A 21,789-nucleotide genomic window follows, 5' to 3' on the forward strand; every position below is an offset into this window, starting at 1 on the left:
CACCAAAAATTTGGAAATGTCCATCCCCAATTACATTTTCCGTCAAGACAGAACTGCTAAAAACAGCGGAATTGCAATCTACTGTAGAGATAGCCTGCAGAGTTCTTTCATCATACTATCCAGTTCCATGCCCAAATAGTTCGAGCTTCTACTTTTAAATATCCATCTCCCCAGAAATAAGTCCCTCACTGTTACCGCTTGTTATAGACCCCCCTCAGCTCCGAGCTGTGCCCTGGACACCATATGTGAATTGATTGCCCCCCATCTATTGTAAGATTTTCTACTGCTAGGTGACATACATTGGGATATGCTTAACACCCCGGCCGTCCTACAATCTAAGCTAGATACCTCAATCCAAGCTGGCGTAGCAGTGCAGACGTGTTTTTGTTTGTCCTCTAGTGTACATTTCATGAATTTGTACGATGTAGCCACGATTTTAACTTTGTGGTTGTGGTATAGAGTGACAACAGTTGAGGAACGAGGACGTTAAACGATGGTCAAAACTCTCCAGCACAGTAGGTGTCGGTAATGCACCATTATGTTGGATGCCAACCGCCCCCAAAAAACACCTAGGAAGAAGAAGAATTACCACTGACATCATTCAGCGTCAACTTGGTAACAAGTTGTCACGGAGTGGCCTGTTAGTACTGCATGTAGCGGTGGCTATCGTAATAGAATAATTCAAAAAATATAGATACATCATTCACTATGCCTCCGAAGAAACCAGTTCAAGCTGCCGCAGGTAGTAAAAAAACGCAAGAAAAGAAGAAGGAAAAGATCATTGAGGTGAAATCCCTTTTGCGCACGAGATCCAAATTACGTGGGATAATGCTAAGCTAGTTAGCAAGCTAAGTTACAGTAACGTTCAAATGTTATTTTGTGAAGCTAGTAAGTTAGACAGATAACGTTAGATGCTAGCTAGTTATACCACGTATTGTTGAAAGAACACTCTCCAACCGTTATTTGCTATGTACCAACCCAACGAACGTTAGCGTTCTTATGCTAATCCCTTTTTAAGAACGTGGTAGCTACTGGTAGCTACCTTGTGCTTGCATGATGTAGCTTGTTAGCTGCAGACAGTAACTAGCAAAGGTTACAATCGTATTTATTCGAATTAATGTTAAGTGTAGCTAAGTTGTGTGATCGTCTGTCCACGGCTTGAATTAACTGCTTAGTCTGTAGTTGTAACACAGATGAAAGGTTGGCTAGCTAGTTATCTCACATATTTGTCGGTAAAGTTAGCTAGTTAGTCAGCTACTATAACTACTTCGATAGCTAGCGCCAGAAACATTATTTTGTCGTTGAGGTTTCTTCTAGGTAGCCTGCCAACTAACGTTAAGTCCTTTATTAAATTGCTGATATTCAATTTGTTTATCTATGTAGGACAAGACATTTGGTTTGAAGAACAAAAAGGGTGGAAAACAACAGAAATTTATCAAGAATGTCTCTCAACAAGTCAAGCAAGTTCCCGGTAGTAAGGTAAGATTGAGCTGCGAGGCCTACAGTCGTATTGTTTCTCAATTAATTGTCCTAATGACACTGGCCTGACTTGTAATTTCTACAGATATGTTTGCCATTAGAACATCAATCTATAGCCATAATAACCCGGCCTTTGTTCGTCTTCTCTCTAGTTCGAATGTACCTAGTTCATAGACCTTAATTGCTTTAGCGCCTATTGACAATAGTATCTCGTCACTGAGAGGTTTAAGAGCCCGACGCTTGCTGTAAACATTAACACGCATCGCTTGCGGTACTGTTTTGGAAACATAATGAACATATCGTGTACATCAGCAAAGAAAAATAAACAAAATGTCGAAAAAATACACACTTTTTTATATGGTTAATGTTAGTGTTCCCACACAGCCATTTATCCGTGTTACTACAGCGCTTGTTTATTGAAGACTTATTGGAGGCTTCTGTCCAAACACTTAAACTTTCCAACCTTCCAGTTACTAGTCCAACGCTCTAACCACTAGGCTACCCTGCCGCCCAATTTAAGTAGACGTGCGCTCATAATTGACTCTAGGGCATATAAATAACCCACAAGCTACTGGTGGCTGAAAACACAATCATTGTGGGATGAACAAGTAAGTTTATACTCATGAGATGTCATCAGAAGTGTCCACTTAATTTGAGGGCTGAGGGGATAGGGTGGGTCTTTTAAGTGTTTGGACCACAACCACAGAAGTACCACCTGTGCTAATTAGCTATCTAGCGTGCTCCAAACACTTGTGTGTAAGCGTAACTCAGGTGTAGTTAGGTCGGATGGAGCCACCCACAGCTGTATGGATCTGTGCAACACTGCTTCAGTAATAGTAGATTTTTTTATTTGAATGCTTCTTTCTCACTAAGGGCTAAATGTTTTCGAAAGCTGTATCGCAAGCAACGATTATTTACGTTTCTAAACTTCAAAACAGCCGGGATTGTAGGTCACACGAGCCAGTTGTGGGTGACGCTGACAACTGTAAGGAGAAGGCAAAATGCTCCCTCGAGTTTTTGAGAGCTAGTCGGAAGAGTGTGTTATGCCAGAATGTGGACAGCTAATGTTAAAGCAATACGCTGGATTTTACAACACTTAAGGTAGCTACTACACCCCCCAATGCTAAGCGTTGCATTTTCTTGGGATTCAATGGACTGCTATAGCATTTGCTAGCCTATCAGGCTGATGAAAAAGGCAGTTTAATAAAAAATTGGCAATATTTCAATCTTATCGAACAATTATCATTTGGGAGAACAGTGACATATTCTATCCCTGGATTGAGGTACATTTTCCTAGCCATATTCCGCGCTGTCCAAGGTTCTGGCATAGCTCTGTTCCAACTAGAGAAGAAATTTACGTAAGTCAGGTTCTTATGGCAACATCAATCTATATATGTTTTCTCGCTAATTTACTTTGAATTGACACATCTAGCCTAATTTTTGCCTGGATCGAGCATCTTAATTCTGAGTGTGAACTTCCCACTCTAGTTGCTAACAATAACATATACAGTGGGGCAAAAAAGTATTTAGTCAGCCACCAATTGTGCAAGTTCTCCCACTTAAAAAGACGAGAGGCCTGTAATTTTCATCATAGGTACACTTCAACTATGACGGACAAAAATGAGGAGAAAAAAAATCCAGAAAATCACATTGTAGGATTTTTAATGAATTTATTTGCAAATTCTGGTGGAAAATAAGTATCTTTCAACTATGCTATGATGTTTAACGTACCATTTCAATCTATCTAATCAAATAGAATCTACAGATTGCATGTTGAAGATAAATACTTTTACTAAGAGTATTAGTTTATTAGTAATTGAGATCTCCAGATCTCCTAACAGTACTATTTCTATGGTCAATTTTAGATCAATGCTATGCATTTTCAGCCATTCTTGAACCTGAGACCAGAAACAGGCCTGAGGGCAATACCAAAATAAATGGTCCATTGATTCTGTATCCTCACAACAAAATCTGCAGCGCTTCGATGAATTCTTGCCCCAAATATTCAACATTTTGGTGGCAAGAATTCTATATAATAATTTTAGCTGAAAAGCACGAAGTCTTGAATCTTGCGTTGTTTTATGTATCAACTCATACACCCTGTACCATGGAATCGGTACATTAAAAATCTCTTCCCAACTATTTTGCAATCTGTATGGTACAGTTGTCAACATCCTGGTCCTCAAATGAAACTGGTATACTTTCCTATTTAAGCTATTTTTAGATATTTTGTCAAAAATGTCCAATGGCATAGGACCAACAAAGTGGACAATTGGCAGAGTAAGTCCAAATGACACTTCATTCAACATTCTGGCAAAACAAGGCACCTTCTGAAAAATGTAAATGTGTGTAAAGCTGGCCTAATCAAATCAGTTTGTCACGTGTGCCGAATACAACAAGTGTAGACATTACAGTGAAATGTTTATTTACAGGCCCTAACCAACAGTAAAAAATGTAAGTAAAAAATAGGTATTAGGTGAACAATAGATAAGTAAAGAAATAAAAAAATAAAAACAGTGAAAAGAGTGAAAAACAACAGTAGTTAGGCTATATACAGGCACCGGTTAGTCGGGCTAATTGAGGTAAGCTTAAGCTATAAGCTACAGCTTGCTATTAGGTCAGGAGGCCGGCAAACCTGGTTCCTGTTGTGGACTTGTGACTAACTAGATCCTGTTTTCCTAGGTTGCTGCTGAAGGGGACAAGAACAGAAAGGGTGACAAGAAGAAAGAGTTAGATGAGCTGAACGAGCTTTTCAAGCCAGTGGTGGCTGCTCAGAAAGTCGCTAAAGGTGAGGATGGAAATGTCTTCTGTATCCAGCTACAAAGTTTCCTCTCGTACATATATTCTGAAAAATGCTCTGTTTAATATAAAAGGACATTGTCAGGCTTAATCACTGATTAGCTCTATGTGGACTACCCACTACTGTTTGTCAAGAATTAGAACAGGGCAAAGGTGCAACAAGTTAATATGATATAAACTGAGCAATTTCAGACCATCTTCATGCACCAGGCAGAAAAGCCATCAAGTGTGCATAGAGTTGCATCATTGTGGTTTTGTGTCGGAGATACTATAAGACATTTTATTTTAAAGTTCTTATTTGCAATGACGGATGTTAAAATTCTAAATTATTCATTCCATTAGTGGATTGTTTTCTCAGGAGGGTTATATCAAGTTTCAATTAACACAATTTCCAATGTTTCCTCTAAGTTGTCTCGAAAGAAAGGTTTATCGCAATGCATCAAATTACAAGATTAACACTAGCATGTAAAAGCATTTGTAACACCTTTAACAAATTAGATGTTTACTGTTATGTTAATGAAGTTCTTACAGATTGTATTACATGTTTCAATTAATGAGTTTGTAATAAATGTTAATGTTTATGTTGTACAGTACCAGTCAAGTTTGGACACACCTACTCATTCAAGGTTTTTTTATTTATTTTGACTAGTTTGTAAGTTGTAGAATAATAGTGAAGATATCAAAACTATGAATTAACACATGGAATCATGTAGTAACTAAAAATGTGTTAAACAAATCAGAATATATTTTAGATCCTTCGAAGTAGCCACCCTTTGCCCTGATGACAGCTATGCACCCTCTTTGCATTTTCTCAATCACCTTTATGAGGCAGTCACCTGGAATGCATTACAATTAACAGTTCCTTTGTAAAAGTTAATTTGTGGAATTTATTTTCTCCTTAATGCCTTTGAGCCAATCAGTTATGTTGTGACATGGTAGGGGTGGTTTACAGAAGATAGCCCTATTTGGTAATAGACGAAGTCCATATTATAGTGTGAACAGCTTAAATAAGAACTTTGAAAGTTTTTTCAAGTGCGGTCGCAAAAACCATTAAACGCTATGATGAAACTGGCTCTCATGAGGACCGCCACAGGAAAGGAAGCACCGGAGTTACCTCTGCTACAGAGGATAAGTTCATTGAAGTTACCAGCCTCAGAAATTGCAGCCCAAATAAATGCTTGAGTTCAAGTAACAGACACATCTCAACATCAACTGTTCAGGGGAGGCTGTAAATAAACTACTACTAAAGGACACCAATAAGAAGAAAAGACTTGCTTTGGCCAAGAAACACAGCAATGGACATTAGACCAGTGGAAATCTGTCCTTTGGTCTGATGAGTAAAAATGTGAGATTCTTGGTTCCAACTGCATTGTCTTCAACCAATGCAGAGTAGTTGAGCGGATGATTTCCACGTGTGTGGTTCCTACTGTGAAGTGTGTGGCGGGTGCTTTGCTGGTGACACTGTAGGTGATTTATTTAGAATTCAAGGCACACTTAACCAGCATGGCTACCACAGCATTCTGCAGCTATATCCTGTCTGGTTTGGGCTTAGTCCCACTATCATTTGTTTTTCAACAGGACAATGACCCAACACCTCTCCAGGTTGTTTAAGGGTTATTTGACCAAGAAGGAGATTGATGGAGCTCTGCATCAGATGAGCTGGCCTCTACGATCACCCAACCACAACCCAATTGAGATGGTTTTGGATGAGTTGGACTGCAGAGTGAAGGAAAAAAGCCAACAAGTGCTCAGCATATGTGGGAACTCCTTCAAGACTGTTGAAAAAGCATTCCAGGTGAAGCTGGTTGAGGGAATGCCAAGAGTGCAAAGCTGTCATGAAGGCAAAGGGTGGCTACTCTGAAGAATCTAAAATATATTCTGATTTGATTTGTTTAACCCATGATTCCATGTGTTATTTCATAGTTTTGATTTCTTTTCTATTATTCTACAATGTAGAAAATAGTAAAACATAAAGAAACCCTTGAATGAGTAGGTGCCCAAACTTTTGACTTGTACTGTACATAATTTAAATAATTACCCAATATTGTTACCCTGTGTTGGGTTACAATAACAAAAGAGAATATTTTTTTCTTAGGTGGATTTAATAGAATAACTACACATTAACTGGCAACAGTGGCAGGAAAGACCCTGAGGTAATGAGCGCAAGAAGAAACATTCAGTACTTATTATATTTTCCTCTTAATTCTGCAGGGGTGGACCCAAAGTCTGTTCTTTGTGCCTTCTTCAAGCAAGGCCAATGCACCAAAGGAGACAAGTGCAAGTTCTCCCACGATTTGACACTCGAGAGGAAGTGTGAAAAACGGAGCCTGTATGTTGACAAGAGAGATGACGAGCTTGAGAAAGGTTGGTGTCTTCTAACCATTAGTGTTGTCAGCAGTGAAGAAACTGATAAAAAGAAGCTGATATCTCTGCTGGGTTTTGTAGAGCTGACTATTTATCCTGTTTTGTATAGACACCATGGATAATTGGGATGAGAAGAAGTTGGAGGAGGTTGTGAACCAGAAGCACGGAGAAGCTGAAAAGAAAAAAGCTCAAAGCTCAAAAACTCAAATTGTATGTTTTGGCACATCCCTCTAAGAGCTAAGATTCTTCACTACTTATACAGTGTGTTCGGAAAATGTTCAGACCCTTTCCCTTTTTACACATTTTGTTACAGCCTTATTCTAAAATGGATTACATGTAAAAAAATTAATCAGTCTACACTCAATACCCCAAAATAACAAAGCGAAAACAGGTTTTTCAATTTTACATAAGTATTCAGACCCCTTGCTGTGAGACTCAATTGAGCTCGGGTGCATCCTGTTTCCATTGGTAATCCTTAAAATGATTCTACAACTTGGAGTCCACCTGTGAAAAATTATATTGATTGGACATGAAAGGCACACACCTGTCTATATAAGGTCCCACAGTTGACAGTGCATGCCGGAGCAAAAACCAAGCCATGAGGACGAATTAATTGTCCGTAGAGTTCCGAGACAGGATTGTGTCGAGGCACAGATCTGGGAAAGAGTACCAAAACATTTCTGCAGCATTGAATGTCCCCAAGAACACAGCGGCCTCTATCATTCTTACATGGAAGAAGTTTGGAACCTCCAAGACTCTTCCTAGAGCTGGCTGCTCGGGCCAAACTAAGCAATTGGGCGAGAAGGGCCTTGGTCAGGGTGACCAAGAACCTGATGGTCTCTCTGACAGAGCTCCAGAGTTCCTCTGTGGAGATGGGACAACCTTCCAGAAGGACAACCATCTCTGCATCACTCCACCAATCAGGACTTTTATTGTAGAGTGGCCAGGCAGAAGCCACTCCTCAGTAAAAGGCACATGGAAGCCCGCTTGTAGTTTGCCAGAAGACACTAAATGACTCGGACCATGAGAAACACAATTTCCCTGGTCTGATGGAGTTTGAACTCTTTGGCCTGAATGCCAAGTGTAACATCTGGAGGTGGTGGTGGCAGTATCATGCTGTCAGGATGTTTTTCAGTGGCAAGGACTGGGAGACTAGTCAGGATTGAGGGAAAGATGAACGGAGCAAAGTACAGAGAGATCTTTGATGAAAACCTGCTCCAGAGCACGCATGACTTCAGACTGGGGTGAAGGTTCACCTTCCAACAGGACACCGACCCTAAGCACACAGCCAAGAAGAGTGGCTTCAGGACACGTCTCTGAATGTCCTTGAGTGGCCCAGGCAGAGTCCTGATTTGAACTCGATCGAACATCTCTGGAGAGACCTGAAAATATCTTCAGCGACGCTCCCCATCCAACCTGACACAGCTTTTATGATCTGCAGAGAATAGGAGAAATTCAGAAGTGCCAAGCTAGTAGCGTCATACCCAATAGGACTAGGCTGTAATTGCTGCCGAAGGTGCTTCAACAAAGTACTGAGTAAGGGGTCTTAATACTTATGTAAATGTAATATTTCAGTTTATTTTCCAACCATTTGCAAAAATGTCTAAAATTTTGTATTTGTCATTATGGGGTATTGTGTGTAGATTGAGGGGGGTGAAACAATTGAATCTAATTTAGAATAACGCTGTAAAGTAACAATGTGGGAAAAGTCAAGGGGTCTAAATACTTTCCAAATGCACTGTATATTAGGATACATTGACTTTAGACTGACTTCTGCTTTTGTCGTCTTGTAGGTTTGCAAGCATTTCCTTGATGCCATTGAAAACAACAAATATGGTTGGTTTTGGGTATGTCCTAGTGGAGCTGACACTTGTATGTACCGCCATGCATTGCCTGCTGGGTTTGTGCTAAAGAAAGACAAGAAGAAGGATGAAAAGGAAGATGAAATCTCAATGGAAGAGTTGATAGAGAATGAGGTAGATGTGACCATTTTTTTCACAAATTCAACTTCCTACTTGAGATATTATTATTTGGCCCATATTACACTTAAAGCCAATGTTTGTTTCAATCGGCAGCCTCGCTACTTTATCCACTCTGAAAGTCATAAAGAGCTATGGATGCCAGAACTGGCTGTTAACTCTGTTAATGTTTGCATTCACTCTGAGACCAACATACTTAAAAAAAAAAAATGTTTTATCTAACTTGTGACTTATTCAATGACAGTGCTGAGATTGAGATCCTGTGAAGTTTCCGTGGGCTTTTACTGTTTATGAAATGTTACCAAACAATTACTTTGTCTATCAGCGATCTGCCCTTGGACCAAATGTCACCCGAATAACTCTGGAGACCTTCTTGGCCTGGAAAAAGAGGAAAAGGCAAGAAAAAGTGGCCAAGGCAGAGCAAGACATGGAGAAAAAGAAAGCTGATTTCAAAGCTGGCAGGTCCTTTGGGGTGAGCTTTGATTTAGTTTTCTACCAGAGGATGTCGCCAAAGCTCAAAATAATCATATATTTTGATTGCAGTATCACATCTTACAGATGAGTTGAAAACATTTGAATACTAATACAAGTTGTTGTTGTTGTGTAGGTTAGCGGCCGTCAAGTATTTGAGTTTTGCCCAGATCTGGCTGATGATGACGATGAGGAGGCTGATGACATAAAATACGTTGAGGACAATGATGACTTTGAGGTAAGCCTGATAAAGCAGATTTTTCAATAGGCATGTATCTCAGGATACTGATAATCTTTATTGAAGTAGCTTGAGGACGTGTTGGCGCTTCACCAGATTTCATTACCATGAAGTGATACATATGTATAACATTGATATTAGAGGTCGATCGATGATGATTTATCAACACCGATAGTCATTTATTGGAGGACCAAAAAAAGCCAATACCGATTAATCTGACAATTTTTTAAAGTTCATTATTTTATTTTTAATAATGGCAATTACAACAATACTGAATGAACACTTATTTTAACTTAATATAATACATCAATAAAATCAATTTAGCCTCAAATAAATAAGAAAACATGTTCAATTTGGTTTAAATAATGCAAAAACAAAGTGTTGGAGAAGAAAGTGATGTTTAGGGTTAGGTACACATTGGTGCAACGACAGTGTTTTTTTTTTGCGAATGCACTTGTTAAATCATCACCCGTTTGGCGAAGTAGGGTGTGATTCGATGAGAAATTAACAGGCACCGCATCGATTATATGCAGCGCAGGACACGCTAGATAAACTAGTAATATCATCAACCATGTATAGTTAACTAGTGATTATGTTAAGATTGATTGTTTTTGATACGATAAGTTTAATGCTAGCTAGCAACTTACCTTGGCTTCTTGCTGCACTTGCGTAACAGCTAGTCAGCCTGCCACGCATGCTCCTCGTGGAGTGCAATGTAAGGCAGGTGGTTAGAGCGTTGGACGAGTAACCTGAAGGTTGCAGGATCGAATCCCCGAGCTGACAAAGAATTTACCCCCCCCAACATTCCGCTGAAAAGGCAGCGCAGGATATTCAAATATTTTTGGGAAATATTTAACTTTCACACATGAACAAGTTACAGCAAATGGAAGATAAACATCTTGTTAATTTACCCATCGTGTCCGATTTTTAAAATGTTTTACAGCAAACACAACATACATTCTGTAGCTCAGTTGGTAGAGCATGGCGCTTGTAACGCCAGGGTAGTGGGTTCGATCCCCGGGACCACCCATACGTAGAATGTATACACACATGACTGTAAGTCGCTTTGGATAAAAGCGTCTGCTAAATGGCATATATTATATATATTATGTTAGATCACCACCAAATTCCAAAAAACACACAGGCATTTTTCCCAGCCAAAGATGGTCACAAAAGCAGAAATAGAGAGAATTAATCCCCAAGCTTTGATAATCTTCATCAGATGACACTCATAGGATATCATGTTACACAATACATTTACATTACATTTAAGTCATTTAGCAGACGCTCTTATCCAGAGCGACTTACAAATTGGTGCATTCACCTTATGACATCGAGTGGAACAGTCACTTTACAATAGTGCATCTAAATCTTAAAGGGGGGGGTGAGAGGTATACTTATCCTATCCTAGGTATTCCTTAAAGAGGTGGGGTTTCAGGTGTCTCCGGAAGGTGGTGATTGACTCCGCTGTCCTGGCGTCGTGAGGGAGTTTGTTCCACCATTGGGGGGCCAGAGCAGCGAACAGTTTTGACTGGGCTGAGCGGGAGCTGTACTTCCTCAGTGGTAGGGAGGCGAGCAGGCCAGAGGTGGATGAACGCAGTGCCCTTGTTTGGGTGTAGGGCCTGATCAGAGCCTGGAGGTACTGAGGTGCCGTTCCCCTCACAGCTCCGTAGGCAAGCACCATGGTCTTGTAGCGGATGCGAGCTTCAGCTGGAAGCCAGTGGAGAGAACGGAGGAGCGGGGTGACGTGAGAGAACTTGGGAAGGTTGAACACCAGACGGGCTGCGGCGTTCTGGATGAGTTGAAGGGGTTTAATGGCACAGTCAGGGAGCCCAGCCAACAGCGAGTTGCAGTAATCCAGACGGGAGATGACAAGTGCCTGGATTAGGACCTGCGCCGCTTCCTGTGTGAGGCAGGGTCGTACTCTGCGGATGTTGTAGAGCATGAACCTACAGGAACGGGCCACCGCCTTGATGTTGGTTGAGAACGACAGGGTGTTGTCCAGGATCACGCCAAGGTTCTTAGCGCTCTGGGAGGAGGACACAATGGAGTTGTCAACCGTGATGGCGAGATCATGGAACGGGCAGTCCTTCCCCGGGAGGAAGAGCAGCTCCGTCTTGCCGAGGTTCAGCTTGAGGTGGTGATCCGTCATCCCCACTGATATGTCTGCCAGACATACATAAATACATTTATGTTTTGTTCGATAATGTGCATATTTATATCCACAAATCTCGGTTTACATTGGCACCATGTTCAGAAATGCCTCAAATATCCGGAGTAATTGCAGAGAGCCACGTCATATAACAGAAATGCTCATCATAAACTTTGATGAAAGATACATGTTTTACATAAGATTAAAAATACACTAGTTCTTTATGCAACCACTGTCAGATAAAAAATTTAAAAAAACTTTACGGATAAAGCATACCATGCAATAATCTGAGACGGCGCTCAGAGGTACACAACATTTCTCCGCCATGTTGGAGTCAACAGAGATACGAAATTACATCATAAATATTCGCTTACCTTTGATATTTCATCAGAATTCAGTGCCAGGAATCCTAGTTCCGCAATATATCGTTGTTTTGTTCGATAATGTCTATTACTAGTGTCCAATTAGCTACTTTTGCTAGCACGTTTAGTTCACATGTCCAAACGCTGGTGCCAGTCCAGGCAAACTCGGACGAAAACTTCAAAAAGTTATATTCCAGGTCGAATAAACTGGTCAAATTAAGTAGAGAATCATTCTTCAGGATGTTGTTATCATATATATCCAATAACGTTCCAACCGGAGCATTAGTTTTTGTTTACAGAGTAATGGAACGCATGGCGATATCATGAGAAATGCGCCTGACCAGGAACTGGCATTCTGCCAGACCACCTCAAATATCTGCCATCCGGCCCCAAATCACACTAGAGGCTTCATTCCACGTTCTACTAACTGTTGACATCTAGTGGAAGGTGTAGGAAGTGCGAACAGATCCATATCTTACTGGGATGTGAATAAGCGATGAGTTGAAAATTAACCCGCCCCAGAATTTCCACTTCCTGTTTGGAAGTTTGCCTGCCATATGAGACTCACAGACATAATTCAAACAGTTTTAGAAACTTCAGAGTTTTCAATCCAATAGTAATAATAATATGCATATATTAGCATCTGGGACAGAGTAGGAGGCAGTTCACTATGGGTACGCAATTCATCCAAAGTGAAAATGCTGCCCCCTATCCCTAAAAAGTTAATCAGTCGACCTAATTGATACTGGTTATACCTCCCCACAGGTTGAAGATGTTCAGGAGTTCCAGGACATTGATCTAGCCAGGTTTGTTCCAAAGGAAGTTGATAACACCGGGATAACTGTTGCTGCAGTTGACAGATTCACAGCCAAATCGAAGCCAACAAAGGAAACGAATGGTGAGTGTTTGAAATTATTCTGCCAATAAAATGAATGGAAGCCACATCATTCTTGATCTCAATTTTTTTTATAGCATTTATCTTTCTATCCCAAATGTTTTCCATAACATGTACAGTACTGCGTAAAAGTTTTAGGCAGGTGTGAAAAAATGCTTTAAAATAGACATGTTAATAGATTAATCAAATCAAATCAAATTTATTTATATAGCCCTTCGTACATCAGCTGATATCTCAAAGTGCTGTACAGAAACCCAGCCTAAAACCCCAAACAGCAAACAATGCAGGTGTAAAAGCACGGTGGCTAGGAAAAACTCCCTAGAAAGGCCAAAACCTAGGAAGAAACCTAGAGAGGAACCGGGCTATGTGGGGTGGCCAGTCCTCTTCTGGCTGTGCCGGGTAGAGATTATAACAGAACATGACCAAGATGTTCAAATGTTCATAAATGACCAGCATGGTCAAATAATAATAAGGCAGAACAGTTGAAACTGGAGCAGCAGCACAGTCAGATGGACTGGGGACAGCAAGGAGCCATCATGTCAGGTAGTCCTGGGGCACGGTCCTAGGGCTCAGGTCCTCCGAGAGAGAGAAAGAAAGAGAGAATTAGAGAGAGCATATGTGGGGTGGCCAGTCCTCTTCTGGCTGTGCCAGGTGGAGATTATAACAGAACGTGGCCAAGATGTTCAAATGTTCATAAATGACCAGCATGGTTGAATAATAGTAAGGCAGAACAGTTGAAACTGGAGCAGGAGCATGGCCAGGTGGACTGGGGACAGCAAGGAGTCCTCATGTCAGGTAGTCCTGGGACATGGTCCTAGGGCCCAGGCCAGTTGAAACTGGAGCAGCAGCATGGCCAGGTGGACTGGGGACAGCAAGGAGTCATCATGTCAGGTAGTCCTGGGGCATGGTTCTAGGGCTCAGGTCCTCCGAGAGAGAGAAAGAAAGAGAGAAGGAGAGAATTAGAGAACGCACACTTAGATTTACACAGGACACCGAATAGGACAGGAGAAGTACTCCAGATAAACAAACTGACCCTAGCCCCCCCGACACATAAACTACTGCAGCATAAATACTGGAGGCTGAGACAGGAGGGGTCAGGAGACACTGTGGCCCCATCCGAGGACACCCCCCGGACAGGGCCAAACAGGAAGGATATAACCCCACCCACTTTGCCAAAGCACAGCCCCCACACCACTAGAGGGAAATCTTCAACCATGCAAAGTGAGTGAAAAGAAGAAAAATCTACATCAAATTAATATTTGGTGTGACCACCCTTTGTCTTAAAAACAGTATCAATTCTTCTAGGTTCACTTGCACACAGTTTTTTAAGGAACTCGGCAGGTAGGTTGGCCCAAACATCTTGGGGAACTAACCACAGTTCTTCTGTGGATTTAGGCAGCCTCCGGGTGCTTCTCGCTCTCCATGTAATCCCAGACACTCGATGATGTTGATATCAGGGCTCTGTGGGGGCCATACTATCACTTCCAGGACTCCTTGTTCTTCTTTCACTGTATGTTTGGGATTGTTGTCATGCTGCAGAATACATTTGGGGCCAATTAGATGCCTCCCTGATGTTATTGCATGATGGATAAGTATCTGCCTGTACTTCCAGTTCATTCTGACCAAATCCCCTACTCCATTTGCAGAAATGCAGCCCTAAACTTGCAAGGAACCACCATGCTGTTTCCTGCAGACACTCATTCATGCACAGCTCCTCAGCCCTTTGGTGAACGAACTGCCTGCCTTCAGCTATAGCCAAATCTTTCAAATTTTGACTCATCAGGCCAGAGCACCCGCTGCCATTTTTCTGCACTCCAGTTCCTGTGTTTTCAGGAATATTTGAGTCGCTTGGCCTTGTTTCCACGTCGAGGGAATGGCTTTTTGTCCACAGGTCTTCCGTGAAGGCTGCATGTCTTTCATGAAGGCCGCTTCTGACCAGACTTCTTGGGACAATAGATGGGTGTACCAGGGTCCCACTGTTTTCTGCAAGTTCTGAGCTGATGCCACTGCTGGACATCTTCCGATTGCGAAGTGAAGTAAGCATGTGTCTTTCATCTGCTGCAGTAAGTTTCCTTGGCCGACCACTACCAGTCGTGGCAAAAAGTTTTGAATGACACATATTCATTTCCACAAAGTTTGCTGCTTCAGTGTCTTTAGATATTTTTGTCAGATGTTACTATGGAATACTGAAGTATAATTACAAGCATTTCGTAAGTGTCAAAGGCTTTTATTGACAATTGCATGAAGTTGATGCAAAGAGTCAATATTTGCCGTGTTGACTGTTTTTCAAGACCTTTGCAATCCGCCCTGGCATGCTGTCAATTAACTTATGGGCCACATCCTGACTGATGGCAGCCCATTGTTGCATAATCAATGCTTGGGAGTTGGTCAGAATTTGTGGGGTTTTGTTTGTCCACCCGCCTTTTCACCACAAGTTCTCAATGAGATTAAGGTCTGGGGAGTTTCCTGGCCATGGACCCAAAATATTGATGTTTTGTTCCCTGAGCCACTTAGTTATCACTTTTGCCTTATGGCAAGGTGTTCCATCATGCTGGAAAGGGCATTGTTCGTCACCTAACTGTTCCTGGATGGTTGGGAGAAGTTGCTCTCGGAGGATGTGTTTGTACCATTCTTTATTCATGTTCTTAGGTAAAATTGTGAGTGAGCCCACATCTTTGGCTGAGAAGCAACCCCACACATGAATGGTCTCAGGATGCTTTACTGTTGGCATGACACAGGACTGATGGTAGCGCTCACCTTGTCTTCTCCGGACAAGCTTGTTTCCGGATGCCCCAAACAATCGGAAAGGGGATTCATCAGAGAAAATGACTTATAAAAAATACCCCAGTCCTCAGCTGTCCAATCCCTGTAACTTTGGCAGAATATCAGTCTGTCCCTGATGTTTTTCCTGGAGAGAAGTGGCTTCTTTGCTGCCCTTCTTGACACCAGGCAATCCTCCAAAATCTTCACCTCACTGTGCGTGCAGATGCACTCACACCTGCCTGCTGCCATTCCTGAGCAAGCTCTGTACTGGTGGTTACCCTGAATCAACTTTAGGAGACGGTCCTGGAGCTTGCTGGATTTTCAGCAGTTGAACCGCTCTCCTTGAAGTTCTTGATGAGCCGATAAATGGTTGATTTAGGTGCAATCTTACTGGTAGCAATATCCTTGCCTGTGAAGACCTTTTTGTGCAAAGCAATGATGGCGGCACGTGTTTCCTTGCGGGTAACCGTGATTGACTGAGGAAGAACAATGATTCCAAGCATCACCCTCCTTTTGAAGCTTCAAGTCTGTTTGAACTCAATCAGCGAGTCAGAGTGATATCAAGCTTGTCCTCGTCAACACTCACACCTATGTTAACAAGAGAATCACTGACATGATGTCAGCTGGTCCTTTTGTGGCAGGGCTGAAATGCAGTGGAAATGTGTTTTGGGGATTCAGTTCATTTGCATGGCAAAGAGGGACTTTGCAATTCATCTGATAACTCTTCATAACATTCTAGAGTATATGCAAATTGCCATCATACAAAATGAGGTAGCAGACTTTGTGAAAATTAATATTTGTGACATTCTCAATAATTTTGACCACGACTATACAGTCCTCAACGTTGCCCGTATCTTTGCTTCTTCAAAAGAGCTTGGACAGCACGTCTGGAAGTCCCTGTCTCCCTAGACATTTCTGCCTGGGAGGGACCTTGCTGATGCAGTATAACCACCTTGTGTCTTGTTGCTGTGCTCAGTCTTGCCATGGTGTATGACTTTTGACAGTGAACGGTCTTCACCAACCTCACCTTGTTAGCTGAGTTTGGCTGTTCCTCACCCAGTTTTATTCCTCCTACACAGCTGTTTCAGTTAATGACTGTTTCAACCTACATGTTGAATTGATGATCATTAGCACCTGTTTGGTATAATTGTATAATCATACACCTGATTATATGCCTACAAAATCCCTGACTTTGTGCAAGCGTACCTATAAGAATTGATGCTGTTTTGAAGTAGGGTGTTTTGAAGGGGTGGTCACACCTAATATGGATTTGATTAAGATATTTCTTCTGTTCACTCACTTTGCATTTAGTTAATTGATAAATATATAATCTATTAACATGTCTATTTTTGAAAGCATTCTTACTTTAAAGCATTTTTAATATAATAATAATAATATATGCCATTTAGCAGACGCTTTTATCCAAAGCGATTTACAGTCATGTGTGCATACATACTACGTATGGGTGGTCCCGGGGATCGAACCCACTACCCTGGCGTTACAAGCGCCATGCTCTACCAACTGAGCTACAGAAGGACCACACCACTTTTTCACACCTGCCTAAAACTTTTGCACAGTACTGTATGGCTTTAAACCTCTTTCTATCATACAATTGGCCCTCAGCCTTTTAAAGGGGCAATCTGAGATTCACATGTTTCTGTCGAAAGCCGGTGAACTCTCAATATAGTTTAAGGGACAATCTGTAGTTGGTACATCTACTTTCAGACTTATGATATGTACCCATTGACCTCTGAAGAATAGTACTTATAAATGCCTCATGAGCTTAAGTTCAGCTGTCGTACCCCATCAGAATCCAAAATATAAGCTTGTTTTACTCCTATGTTTGTAAGCGACGTAAAACATGGTTAAAATGGCACAAGATATGACTGACATTTTACAGATTGGTAGAGAGTGAAGAGAGGGTTGAAGAGCAGGCTTGAAGCACTAGGCATCTTGTTATGACATGCATTATCTCAATTAGGTCCACAGAATTATACCTGGGAGAAGCAGCTTCTATGAAGGAACTTTGACTCTCCTTTGAGCTAGCTTACAAGCGTGTGTGTACAGCGGCACCAGAATTAAAAACACGTCTTTTTTTGTAATGAATAAATCCAATGTGAAATGTAATAACTAGGCCTATAGTAATCTTTAAGTAGCATTCAAAAAGTTCATCCATTCTTTTCTAACTAATAAAAAAGCTCCCGATCTTCTCACGGTTTTAACATCAGTACAGTAGCCTATACTTTGGAGGGGGAAGGGCAGGGACCCTGCGTTCACACAATGACAAATATTTTCAGCTTGCAGGGCTAGAAAAAAATGCCTGGAACGTAAAATGTTATTAACTGATTTCCATTCTTTTTAAAATAACGATTCTGTTACGGAGTATGGATCACTTTTGTTCCCGGTTCCAATTCTGTTACTCAATTAAATTTTTCTGTTCTGGTCCTTGAAGCGGTGCCAACCCCAGTTTTAAAACTATCATTTTGATATCATGGATGGTCAGTCCTTGCATCCATAGCTCTGTTTATGATTTTGAGTGATTTCCAGCCCCATCCCATATATTTTTGCTGAAATGGGCAGGGAGAATGCTTTGTTTCAACTGAGGATTTCCCCTTTAAGCATATACAGTGTTTTGTTTGTAAGCAATGTAATTGTAAACAATGGAGTAAAACAAGCTTATATTTTGGGTTCTGATGGGGTATGACAATTTAACTGAACTCATGGGGAATTTATAAGTTAAATTCTTCAGGAATCAATGGCTATATAAAATTATTTTTAAATCCAAAAATGTCCATTCTAATCCCATATGCCCCTTGAACAAAGTTGAATGACTCTTGACACGTCACCTACCATTGCAATTTCATTCATGGGTCACAGCACAGATGCTGCGTATATATCTGATGCCTTTGACTGAGCAGATGTGATGTTCTGAACCTGTGCCTTGCGCCCTCTCGCAGATGACCAGCTGAACGGGGCTTGTGGAGGTGTGGAGGAGAATGGTCACGATGGGGAAGACGAGACTCTCGACGACAAGGAAGCAGGGCCCGTGCCTGTGGACGAGAACCTTTTCACTGGCGAGGACCTGGACGAACTGGATGAGGAACTCAACACACTGGACCTGGATGACTGACGATGACTTCTAGTTGAACAGTGCCTCATGGACTATGAATAAGAGATGACTAAAACAGATTCACAATAAAACATCCTGATGCTCACATCTTGTTGCTGCTGCAGTTTCTTTCCCCCCTCAGTGGTCCTGATTGCTAAGAGTGAAAAGGATTTGAGAGGGGGTACATCTCAAACTGTATGTTCTTGAAACTGGTTCATGTGAAATCACCAGTTCTTTCTGGCTGTCCTGAATCCTGTATATTGATGTTGTGTTCTATCGTATAAGCATCCTCCTGTCTTGTATAATTAGACCATACCATGACAGATTGTGCAACTCCTTTCGAGCATGTACAAGGGAGAGGTGGGTTCTAGTGTAAAAAAAAACCTGATTGAATTAAGTACAATTCCATAATCATGCAATTCATTATTTTACACTTTTGGAATCTGCATATATTGAGTTTTACAGAATAATGACCCATGAAGTAGAGACCTCTGGGAATAAATCCTGGGCCTGGTTTCCTGACAGCGATGGAATTTAGGCTTATGAGTGTTTTTAACAATGCGTCTTTCCTACAACGGCCGATAATAACATGGTTTCCCAAAGCACTACACAAAGAGAACTTTGCTAAGTGTGTCGTTGAGGCATGTGTCGATACTGATAGGAGCGAAAGAAAGGCTAACGCTGCTCTCGGATCGGCTCTTTCCATTCAAAATGTACCTTACCATGATAATTATTCCACAATATTGACAATTGATCAGTCACTATAAAGATCTTACCAATGGCTGCAAATATTAAAGTAGCTTACTCTAATTCTTACCCTATAATGCACTACATCAAGATTTAGCACTGCACACATGAAATATTGAGGCCATTACAGACAGTAGCCTGCAATTTGTGAAATAGAACTCTGTTGAATGAACATGAGTATTCAAGACCCCTTAACTTTTTCCACATTTTGTTATGTTAGTCCTATTCTAAAATTATTTTTTTTACCTCAGTCTACACACGACTCCATAATTTTACTTTAGCAAATCTATTCAATAAACTTTTACATAAGTATTAATTTTGTTACGTTTACAGCCAGTTTTCACTTGAAGTATCTTCTTTTTTTTCCATTCTTTGCTTGTTTGTAACAATTGGAAAGACATTGGCAACTTTGTATTTGTAGCTAATTTCAACCAGAAGTTAAACATCGATTCTACAGTCGTGGCCAAAAGTTTTGAGAATGACACCTATTCATTTTCAAAGTTTGCTGCTTCAGGGTCTTTAGATATTTTTGTCAGATATTACTATGGAATACTGAAGTGACACAGTGGGGAGAACAAGTATTTGATACTGCCGATTTTGCAGGTTTTCATAATTACAAAGCATGTAGAGGTCTGTACTTTTTATCATCGGTACACTTCAACTGTGAGAGACGGAATCTAAAACAAAAATCCAGAAAGTCACATTGTATGATTTTTAAGTAATTCATTTGCATTTTATTGCATGACATACAGTGGAGCAAAGAAGTATTTAGTCAGCCACCAATTGTGCAAGTTCTCCCACTTAAAAAGATGAGAGGCCTGTAATTTTCATCATAGGTACATTTCAACTATGACAGCGAGTAGAGTTTAGACCAAAAAGCTCTTCTCATCAGACCACATGACCTTCTCCCATTCCTCCTCTGGATCATCCAGATGGTCATTGGAAAACTTCAGACGGGCCTGGACATGTGCTGGCTTGAGCAGGGGGACCTTGTGTGTGCTGCAGGATTTTAATCCATGACTGCGTAGTGTGTTACTAATGGTTTTCTTTGAGACTGTGGTCCCTGCTCTCTTAAGGTCATTGACCAGGTCCTGACGTGTTGTTGTGGGCTGATCCCTCACCTTCCTCATGATCATTGATGCCCCACGAGGTGAGATCTTGCATGGAGCCCCAGACCGAGGTTGATTGACCGTCATCTTGAACTTCTTCCATTTTCTAATAATTGCGCCAACAGTTGTTGCCATCTCACCAAGCTGCTTGCCTATTGTCCTGTACCCCGTCCCAGCCTTGTGCAGGTCTACAATTTTATCCCTGATGTCCTTACACAGCTCTCTGGTCTTGGCCATTGTGGAGAGGTTGGAGTCTGTTTGATTGAGTGTGTGGACAGGTGTCTTTTATACAGAAAATGAGTTAAAACAGGAGCAGTTAATACAGGTAATGAGTGGAAAACAAGAGGGCTTCTTAAAGAAAAACTAACAGGTCTGTGAGAGCCGGAATTCTTACTGGTTGATAAAAATGACAGACATGCTTTATAAGTAGGAAAACCTGCAAAATCGGCAGTGTATCAAATACTTGTTCTCCCCACTGTAATTACAAGCATTTCATAAGTGTCAAAGGCTTTTATTGACAATTACATGAAGTTGATGCAGTCAATATTTGCAGTGTTGACCCTTCTTTTTCAAGACCTCTGCAATCTGCCCTGGCATTCTGTCAATTAACTTCTGGGCCACTTCCTGACTGATCCTGGCTATGGACCCAAAATATCCATGTTTTGTTCCCCAAACCACTTAGTTATCACTTTTGCCTAATGGCAAGGTGCTCCATCATGCTGGAAAAGGCATTGTTCATCACCAAACTGTTCCTGAATGGTTGGGAGAAGTTGCTCTCGGAGGATGTGTTTGTACCATTCTTTATTCATGGCTGTGTTCTTAGGTAAAATTGTGAGTCAGCCCACTCCCTTGGCTGAGAAGCAACCCCACACATGAATGGTCTCAGGATGCTTTACTGTTGGCATGACACAGGACTGATGGTAGCGCTCACCTTGTCTTCTCCGGACAAGCTTTTTTCCAGATGCCCCAAACAATCAGAAAGATTATTCATCAGAGAAAATGACTTTAACCCAGTCCTCAGCTGTCCAATCCCTGTACCTTTTGCAGGGGGGGGGGGGGGGGGCAACCCAGACAGGAAGACTACGTCAGTGACTCAACCCACTCAAGTGACGCACCCCTCAGGGACGGCATGGAAGAGCACCAGTAAGCTAGTGACTCGGCCCCTGTAATAGGGTTAGAGGCAGAGAATCCCAGTGGAGAGAGGGGAACCGGCTAGGCAGAGACAGCAAGAGCCCAGTGCCTTTCCGTTCACTTTCACATGCCTGGTCCAGACTACACTCGATCACATGACCTGAGTCTTCAATAAAGACAAAGGTTGAGAC

The 21,789-nt window shown here is 41.5% G+C and overlaps 1 protein-coding gene across 1 annotated transcript; it reads left to right on the forward strand.

Annotated features, from left to right (window-relative positions):
* The first annotated feature begins 592 nt into the window (after positions 1–592).
* On the forward strand, positions 593–18,717 carry LOC124008607 (zinc finger CCCH domain-containing protein 15-like). The gene is made up of 10 exons (XM_046320008.1): positions 593–786; positions 1,384–1,479; positions 4,162–4,267; positions 6,490–6,642; positions 6,752–6,852; positions 8,436–8,618; positions 8,947–9,093; positions 9,229–9,330; positions 12,610–12,742; positions 18,460–18,717. Exons 1-10 carry the CDS (start codon positions 709–711, stop codon positions 18,630–18,632), a joined length of 1,272 nt encoding a protein of 423 aa, XP_046175964.1. The 5' UTR covers positions 593–708; the 3' UTR covers positions 18,633–18,717.
* The last annotated feature ends 3,072 nt before the right edge of the window (positions 18,718–21,789 follow it).

This window comes from Oncorhynchus gorbuscha, linkage group LG21, assembly GCF_021184085.1.
Source record: "Oncorhynchus gorbuscha isolate QuinsamMale2020 ecotype Even-year linkage group LG21, OgorEven_v1.0, whole genome shotgun sequence".
Lineage (NCBI taxonomy): Eukaryota > Metazoa > Chordata > Actinopteri > Salmoniformes > Salmonidae > Oncorhynchus > Oncorhynchus gorbuscha.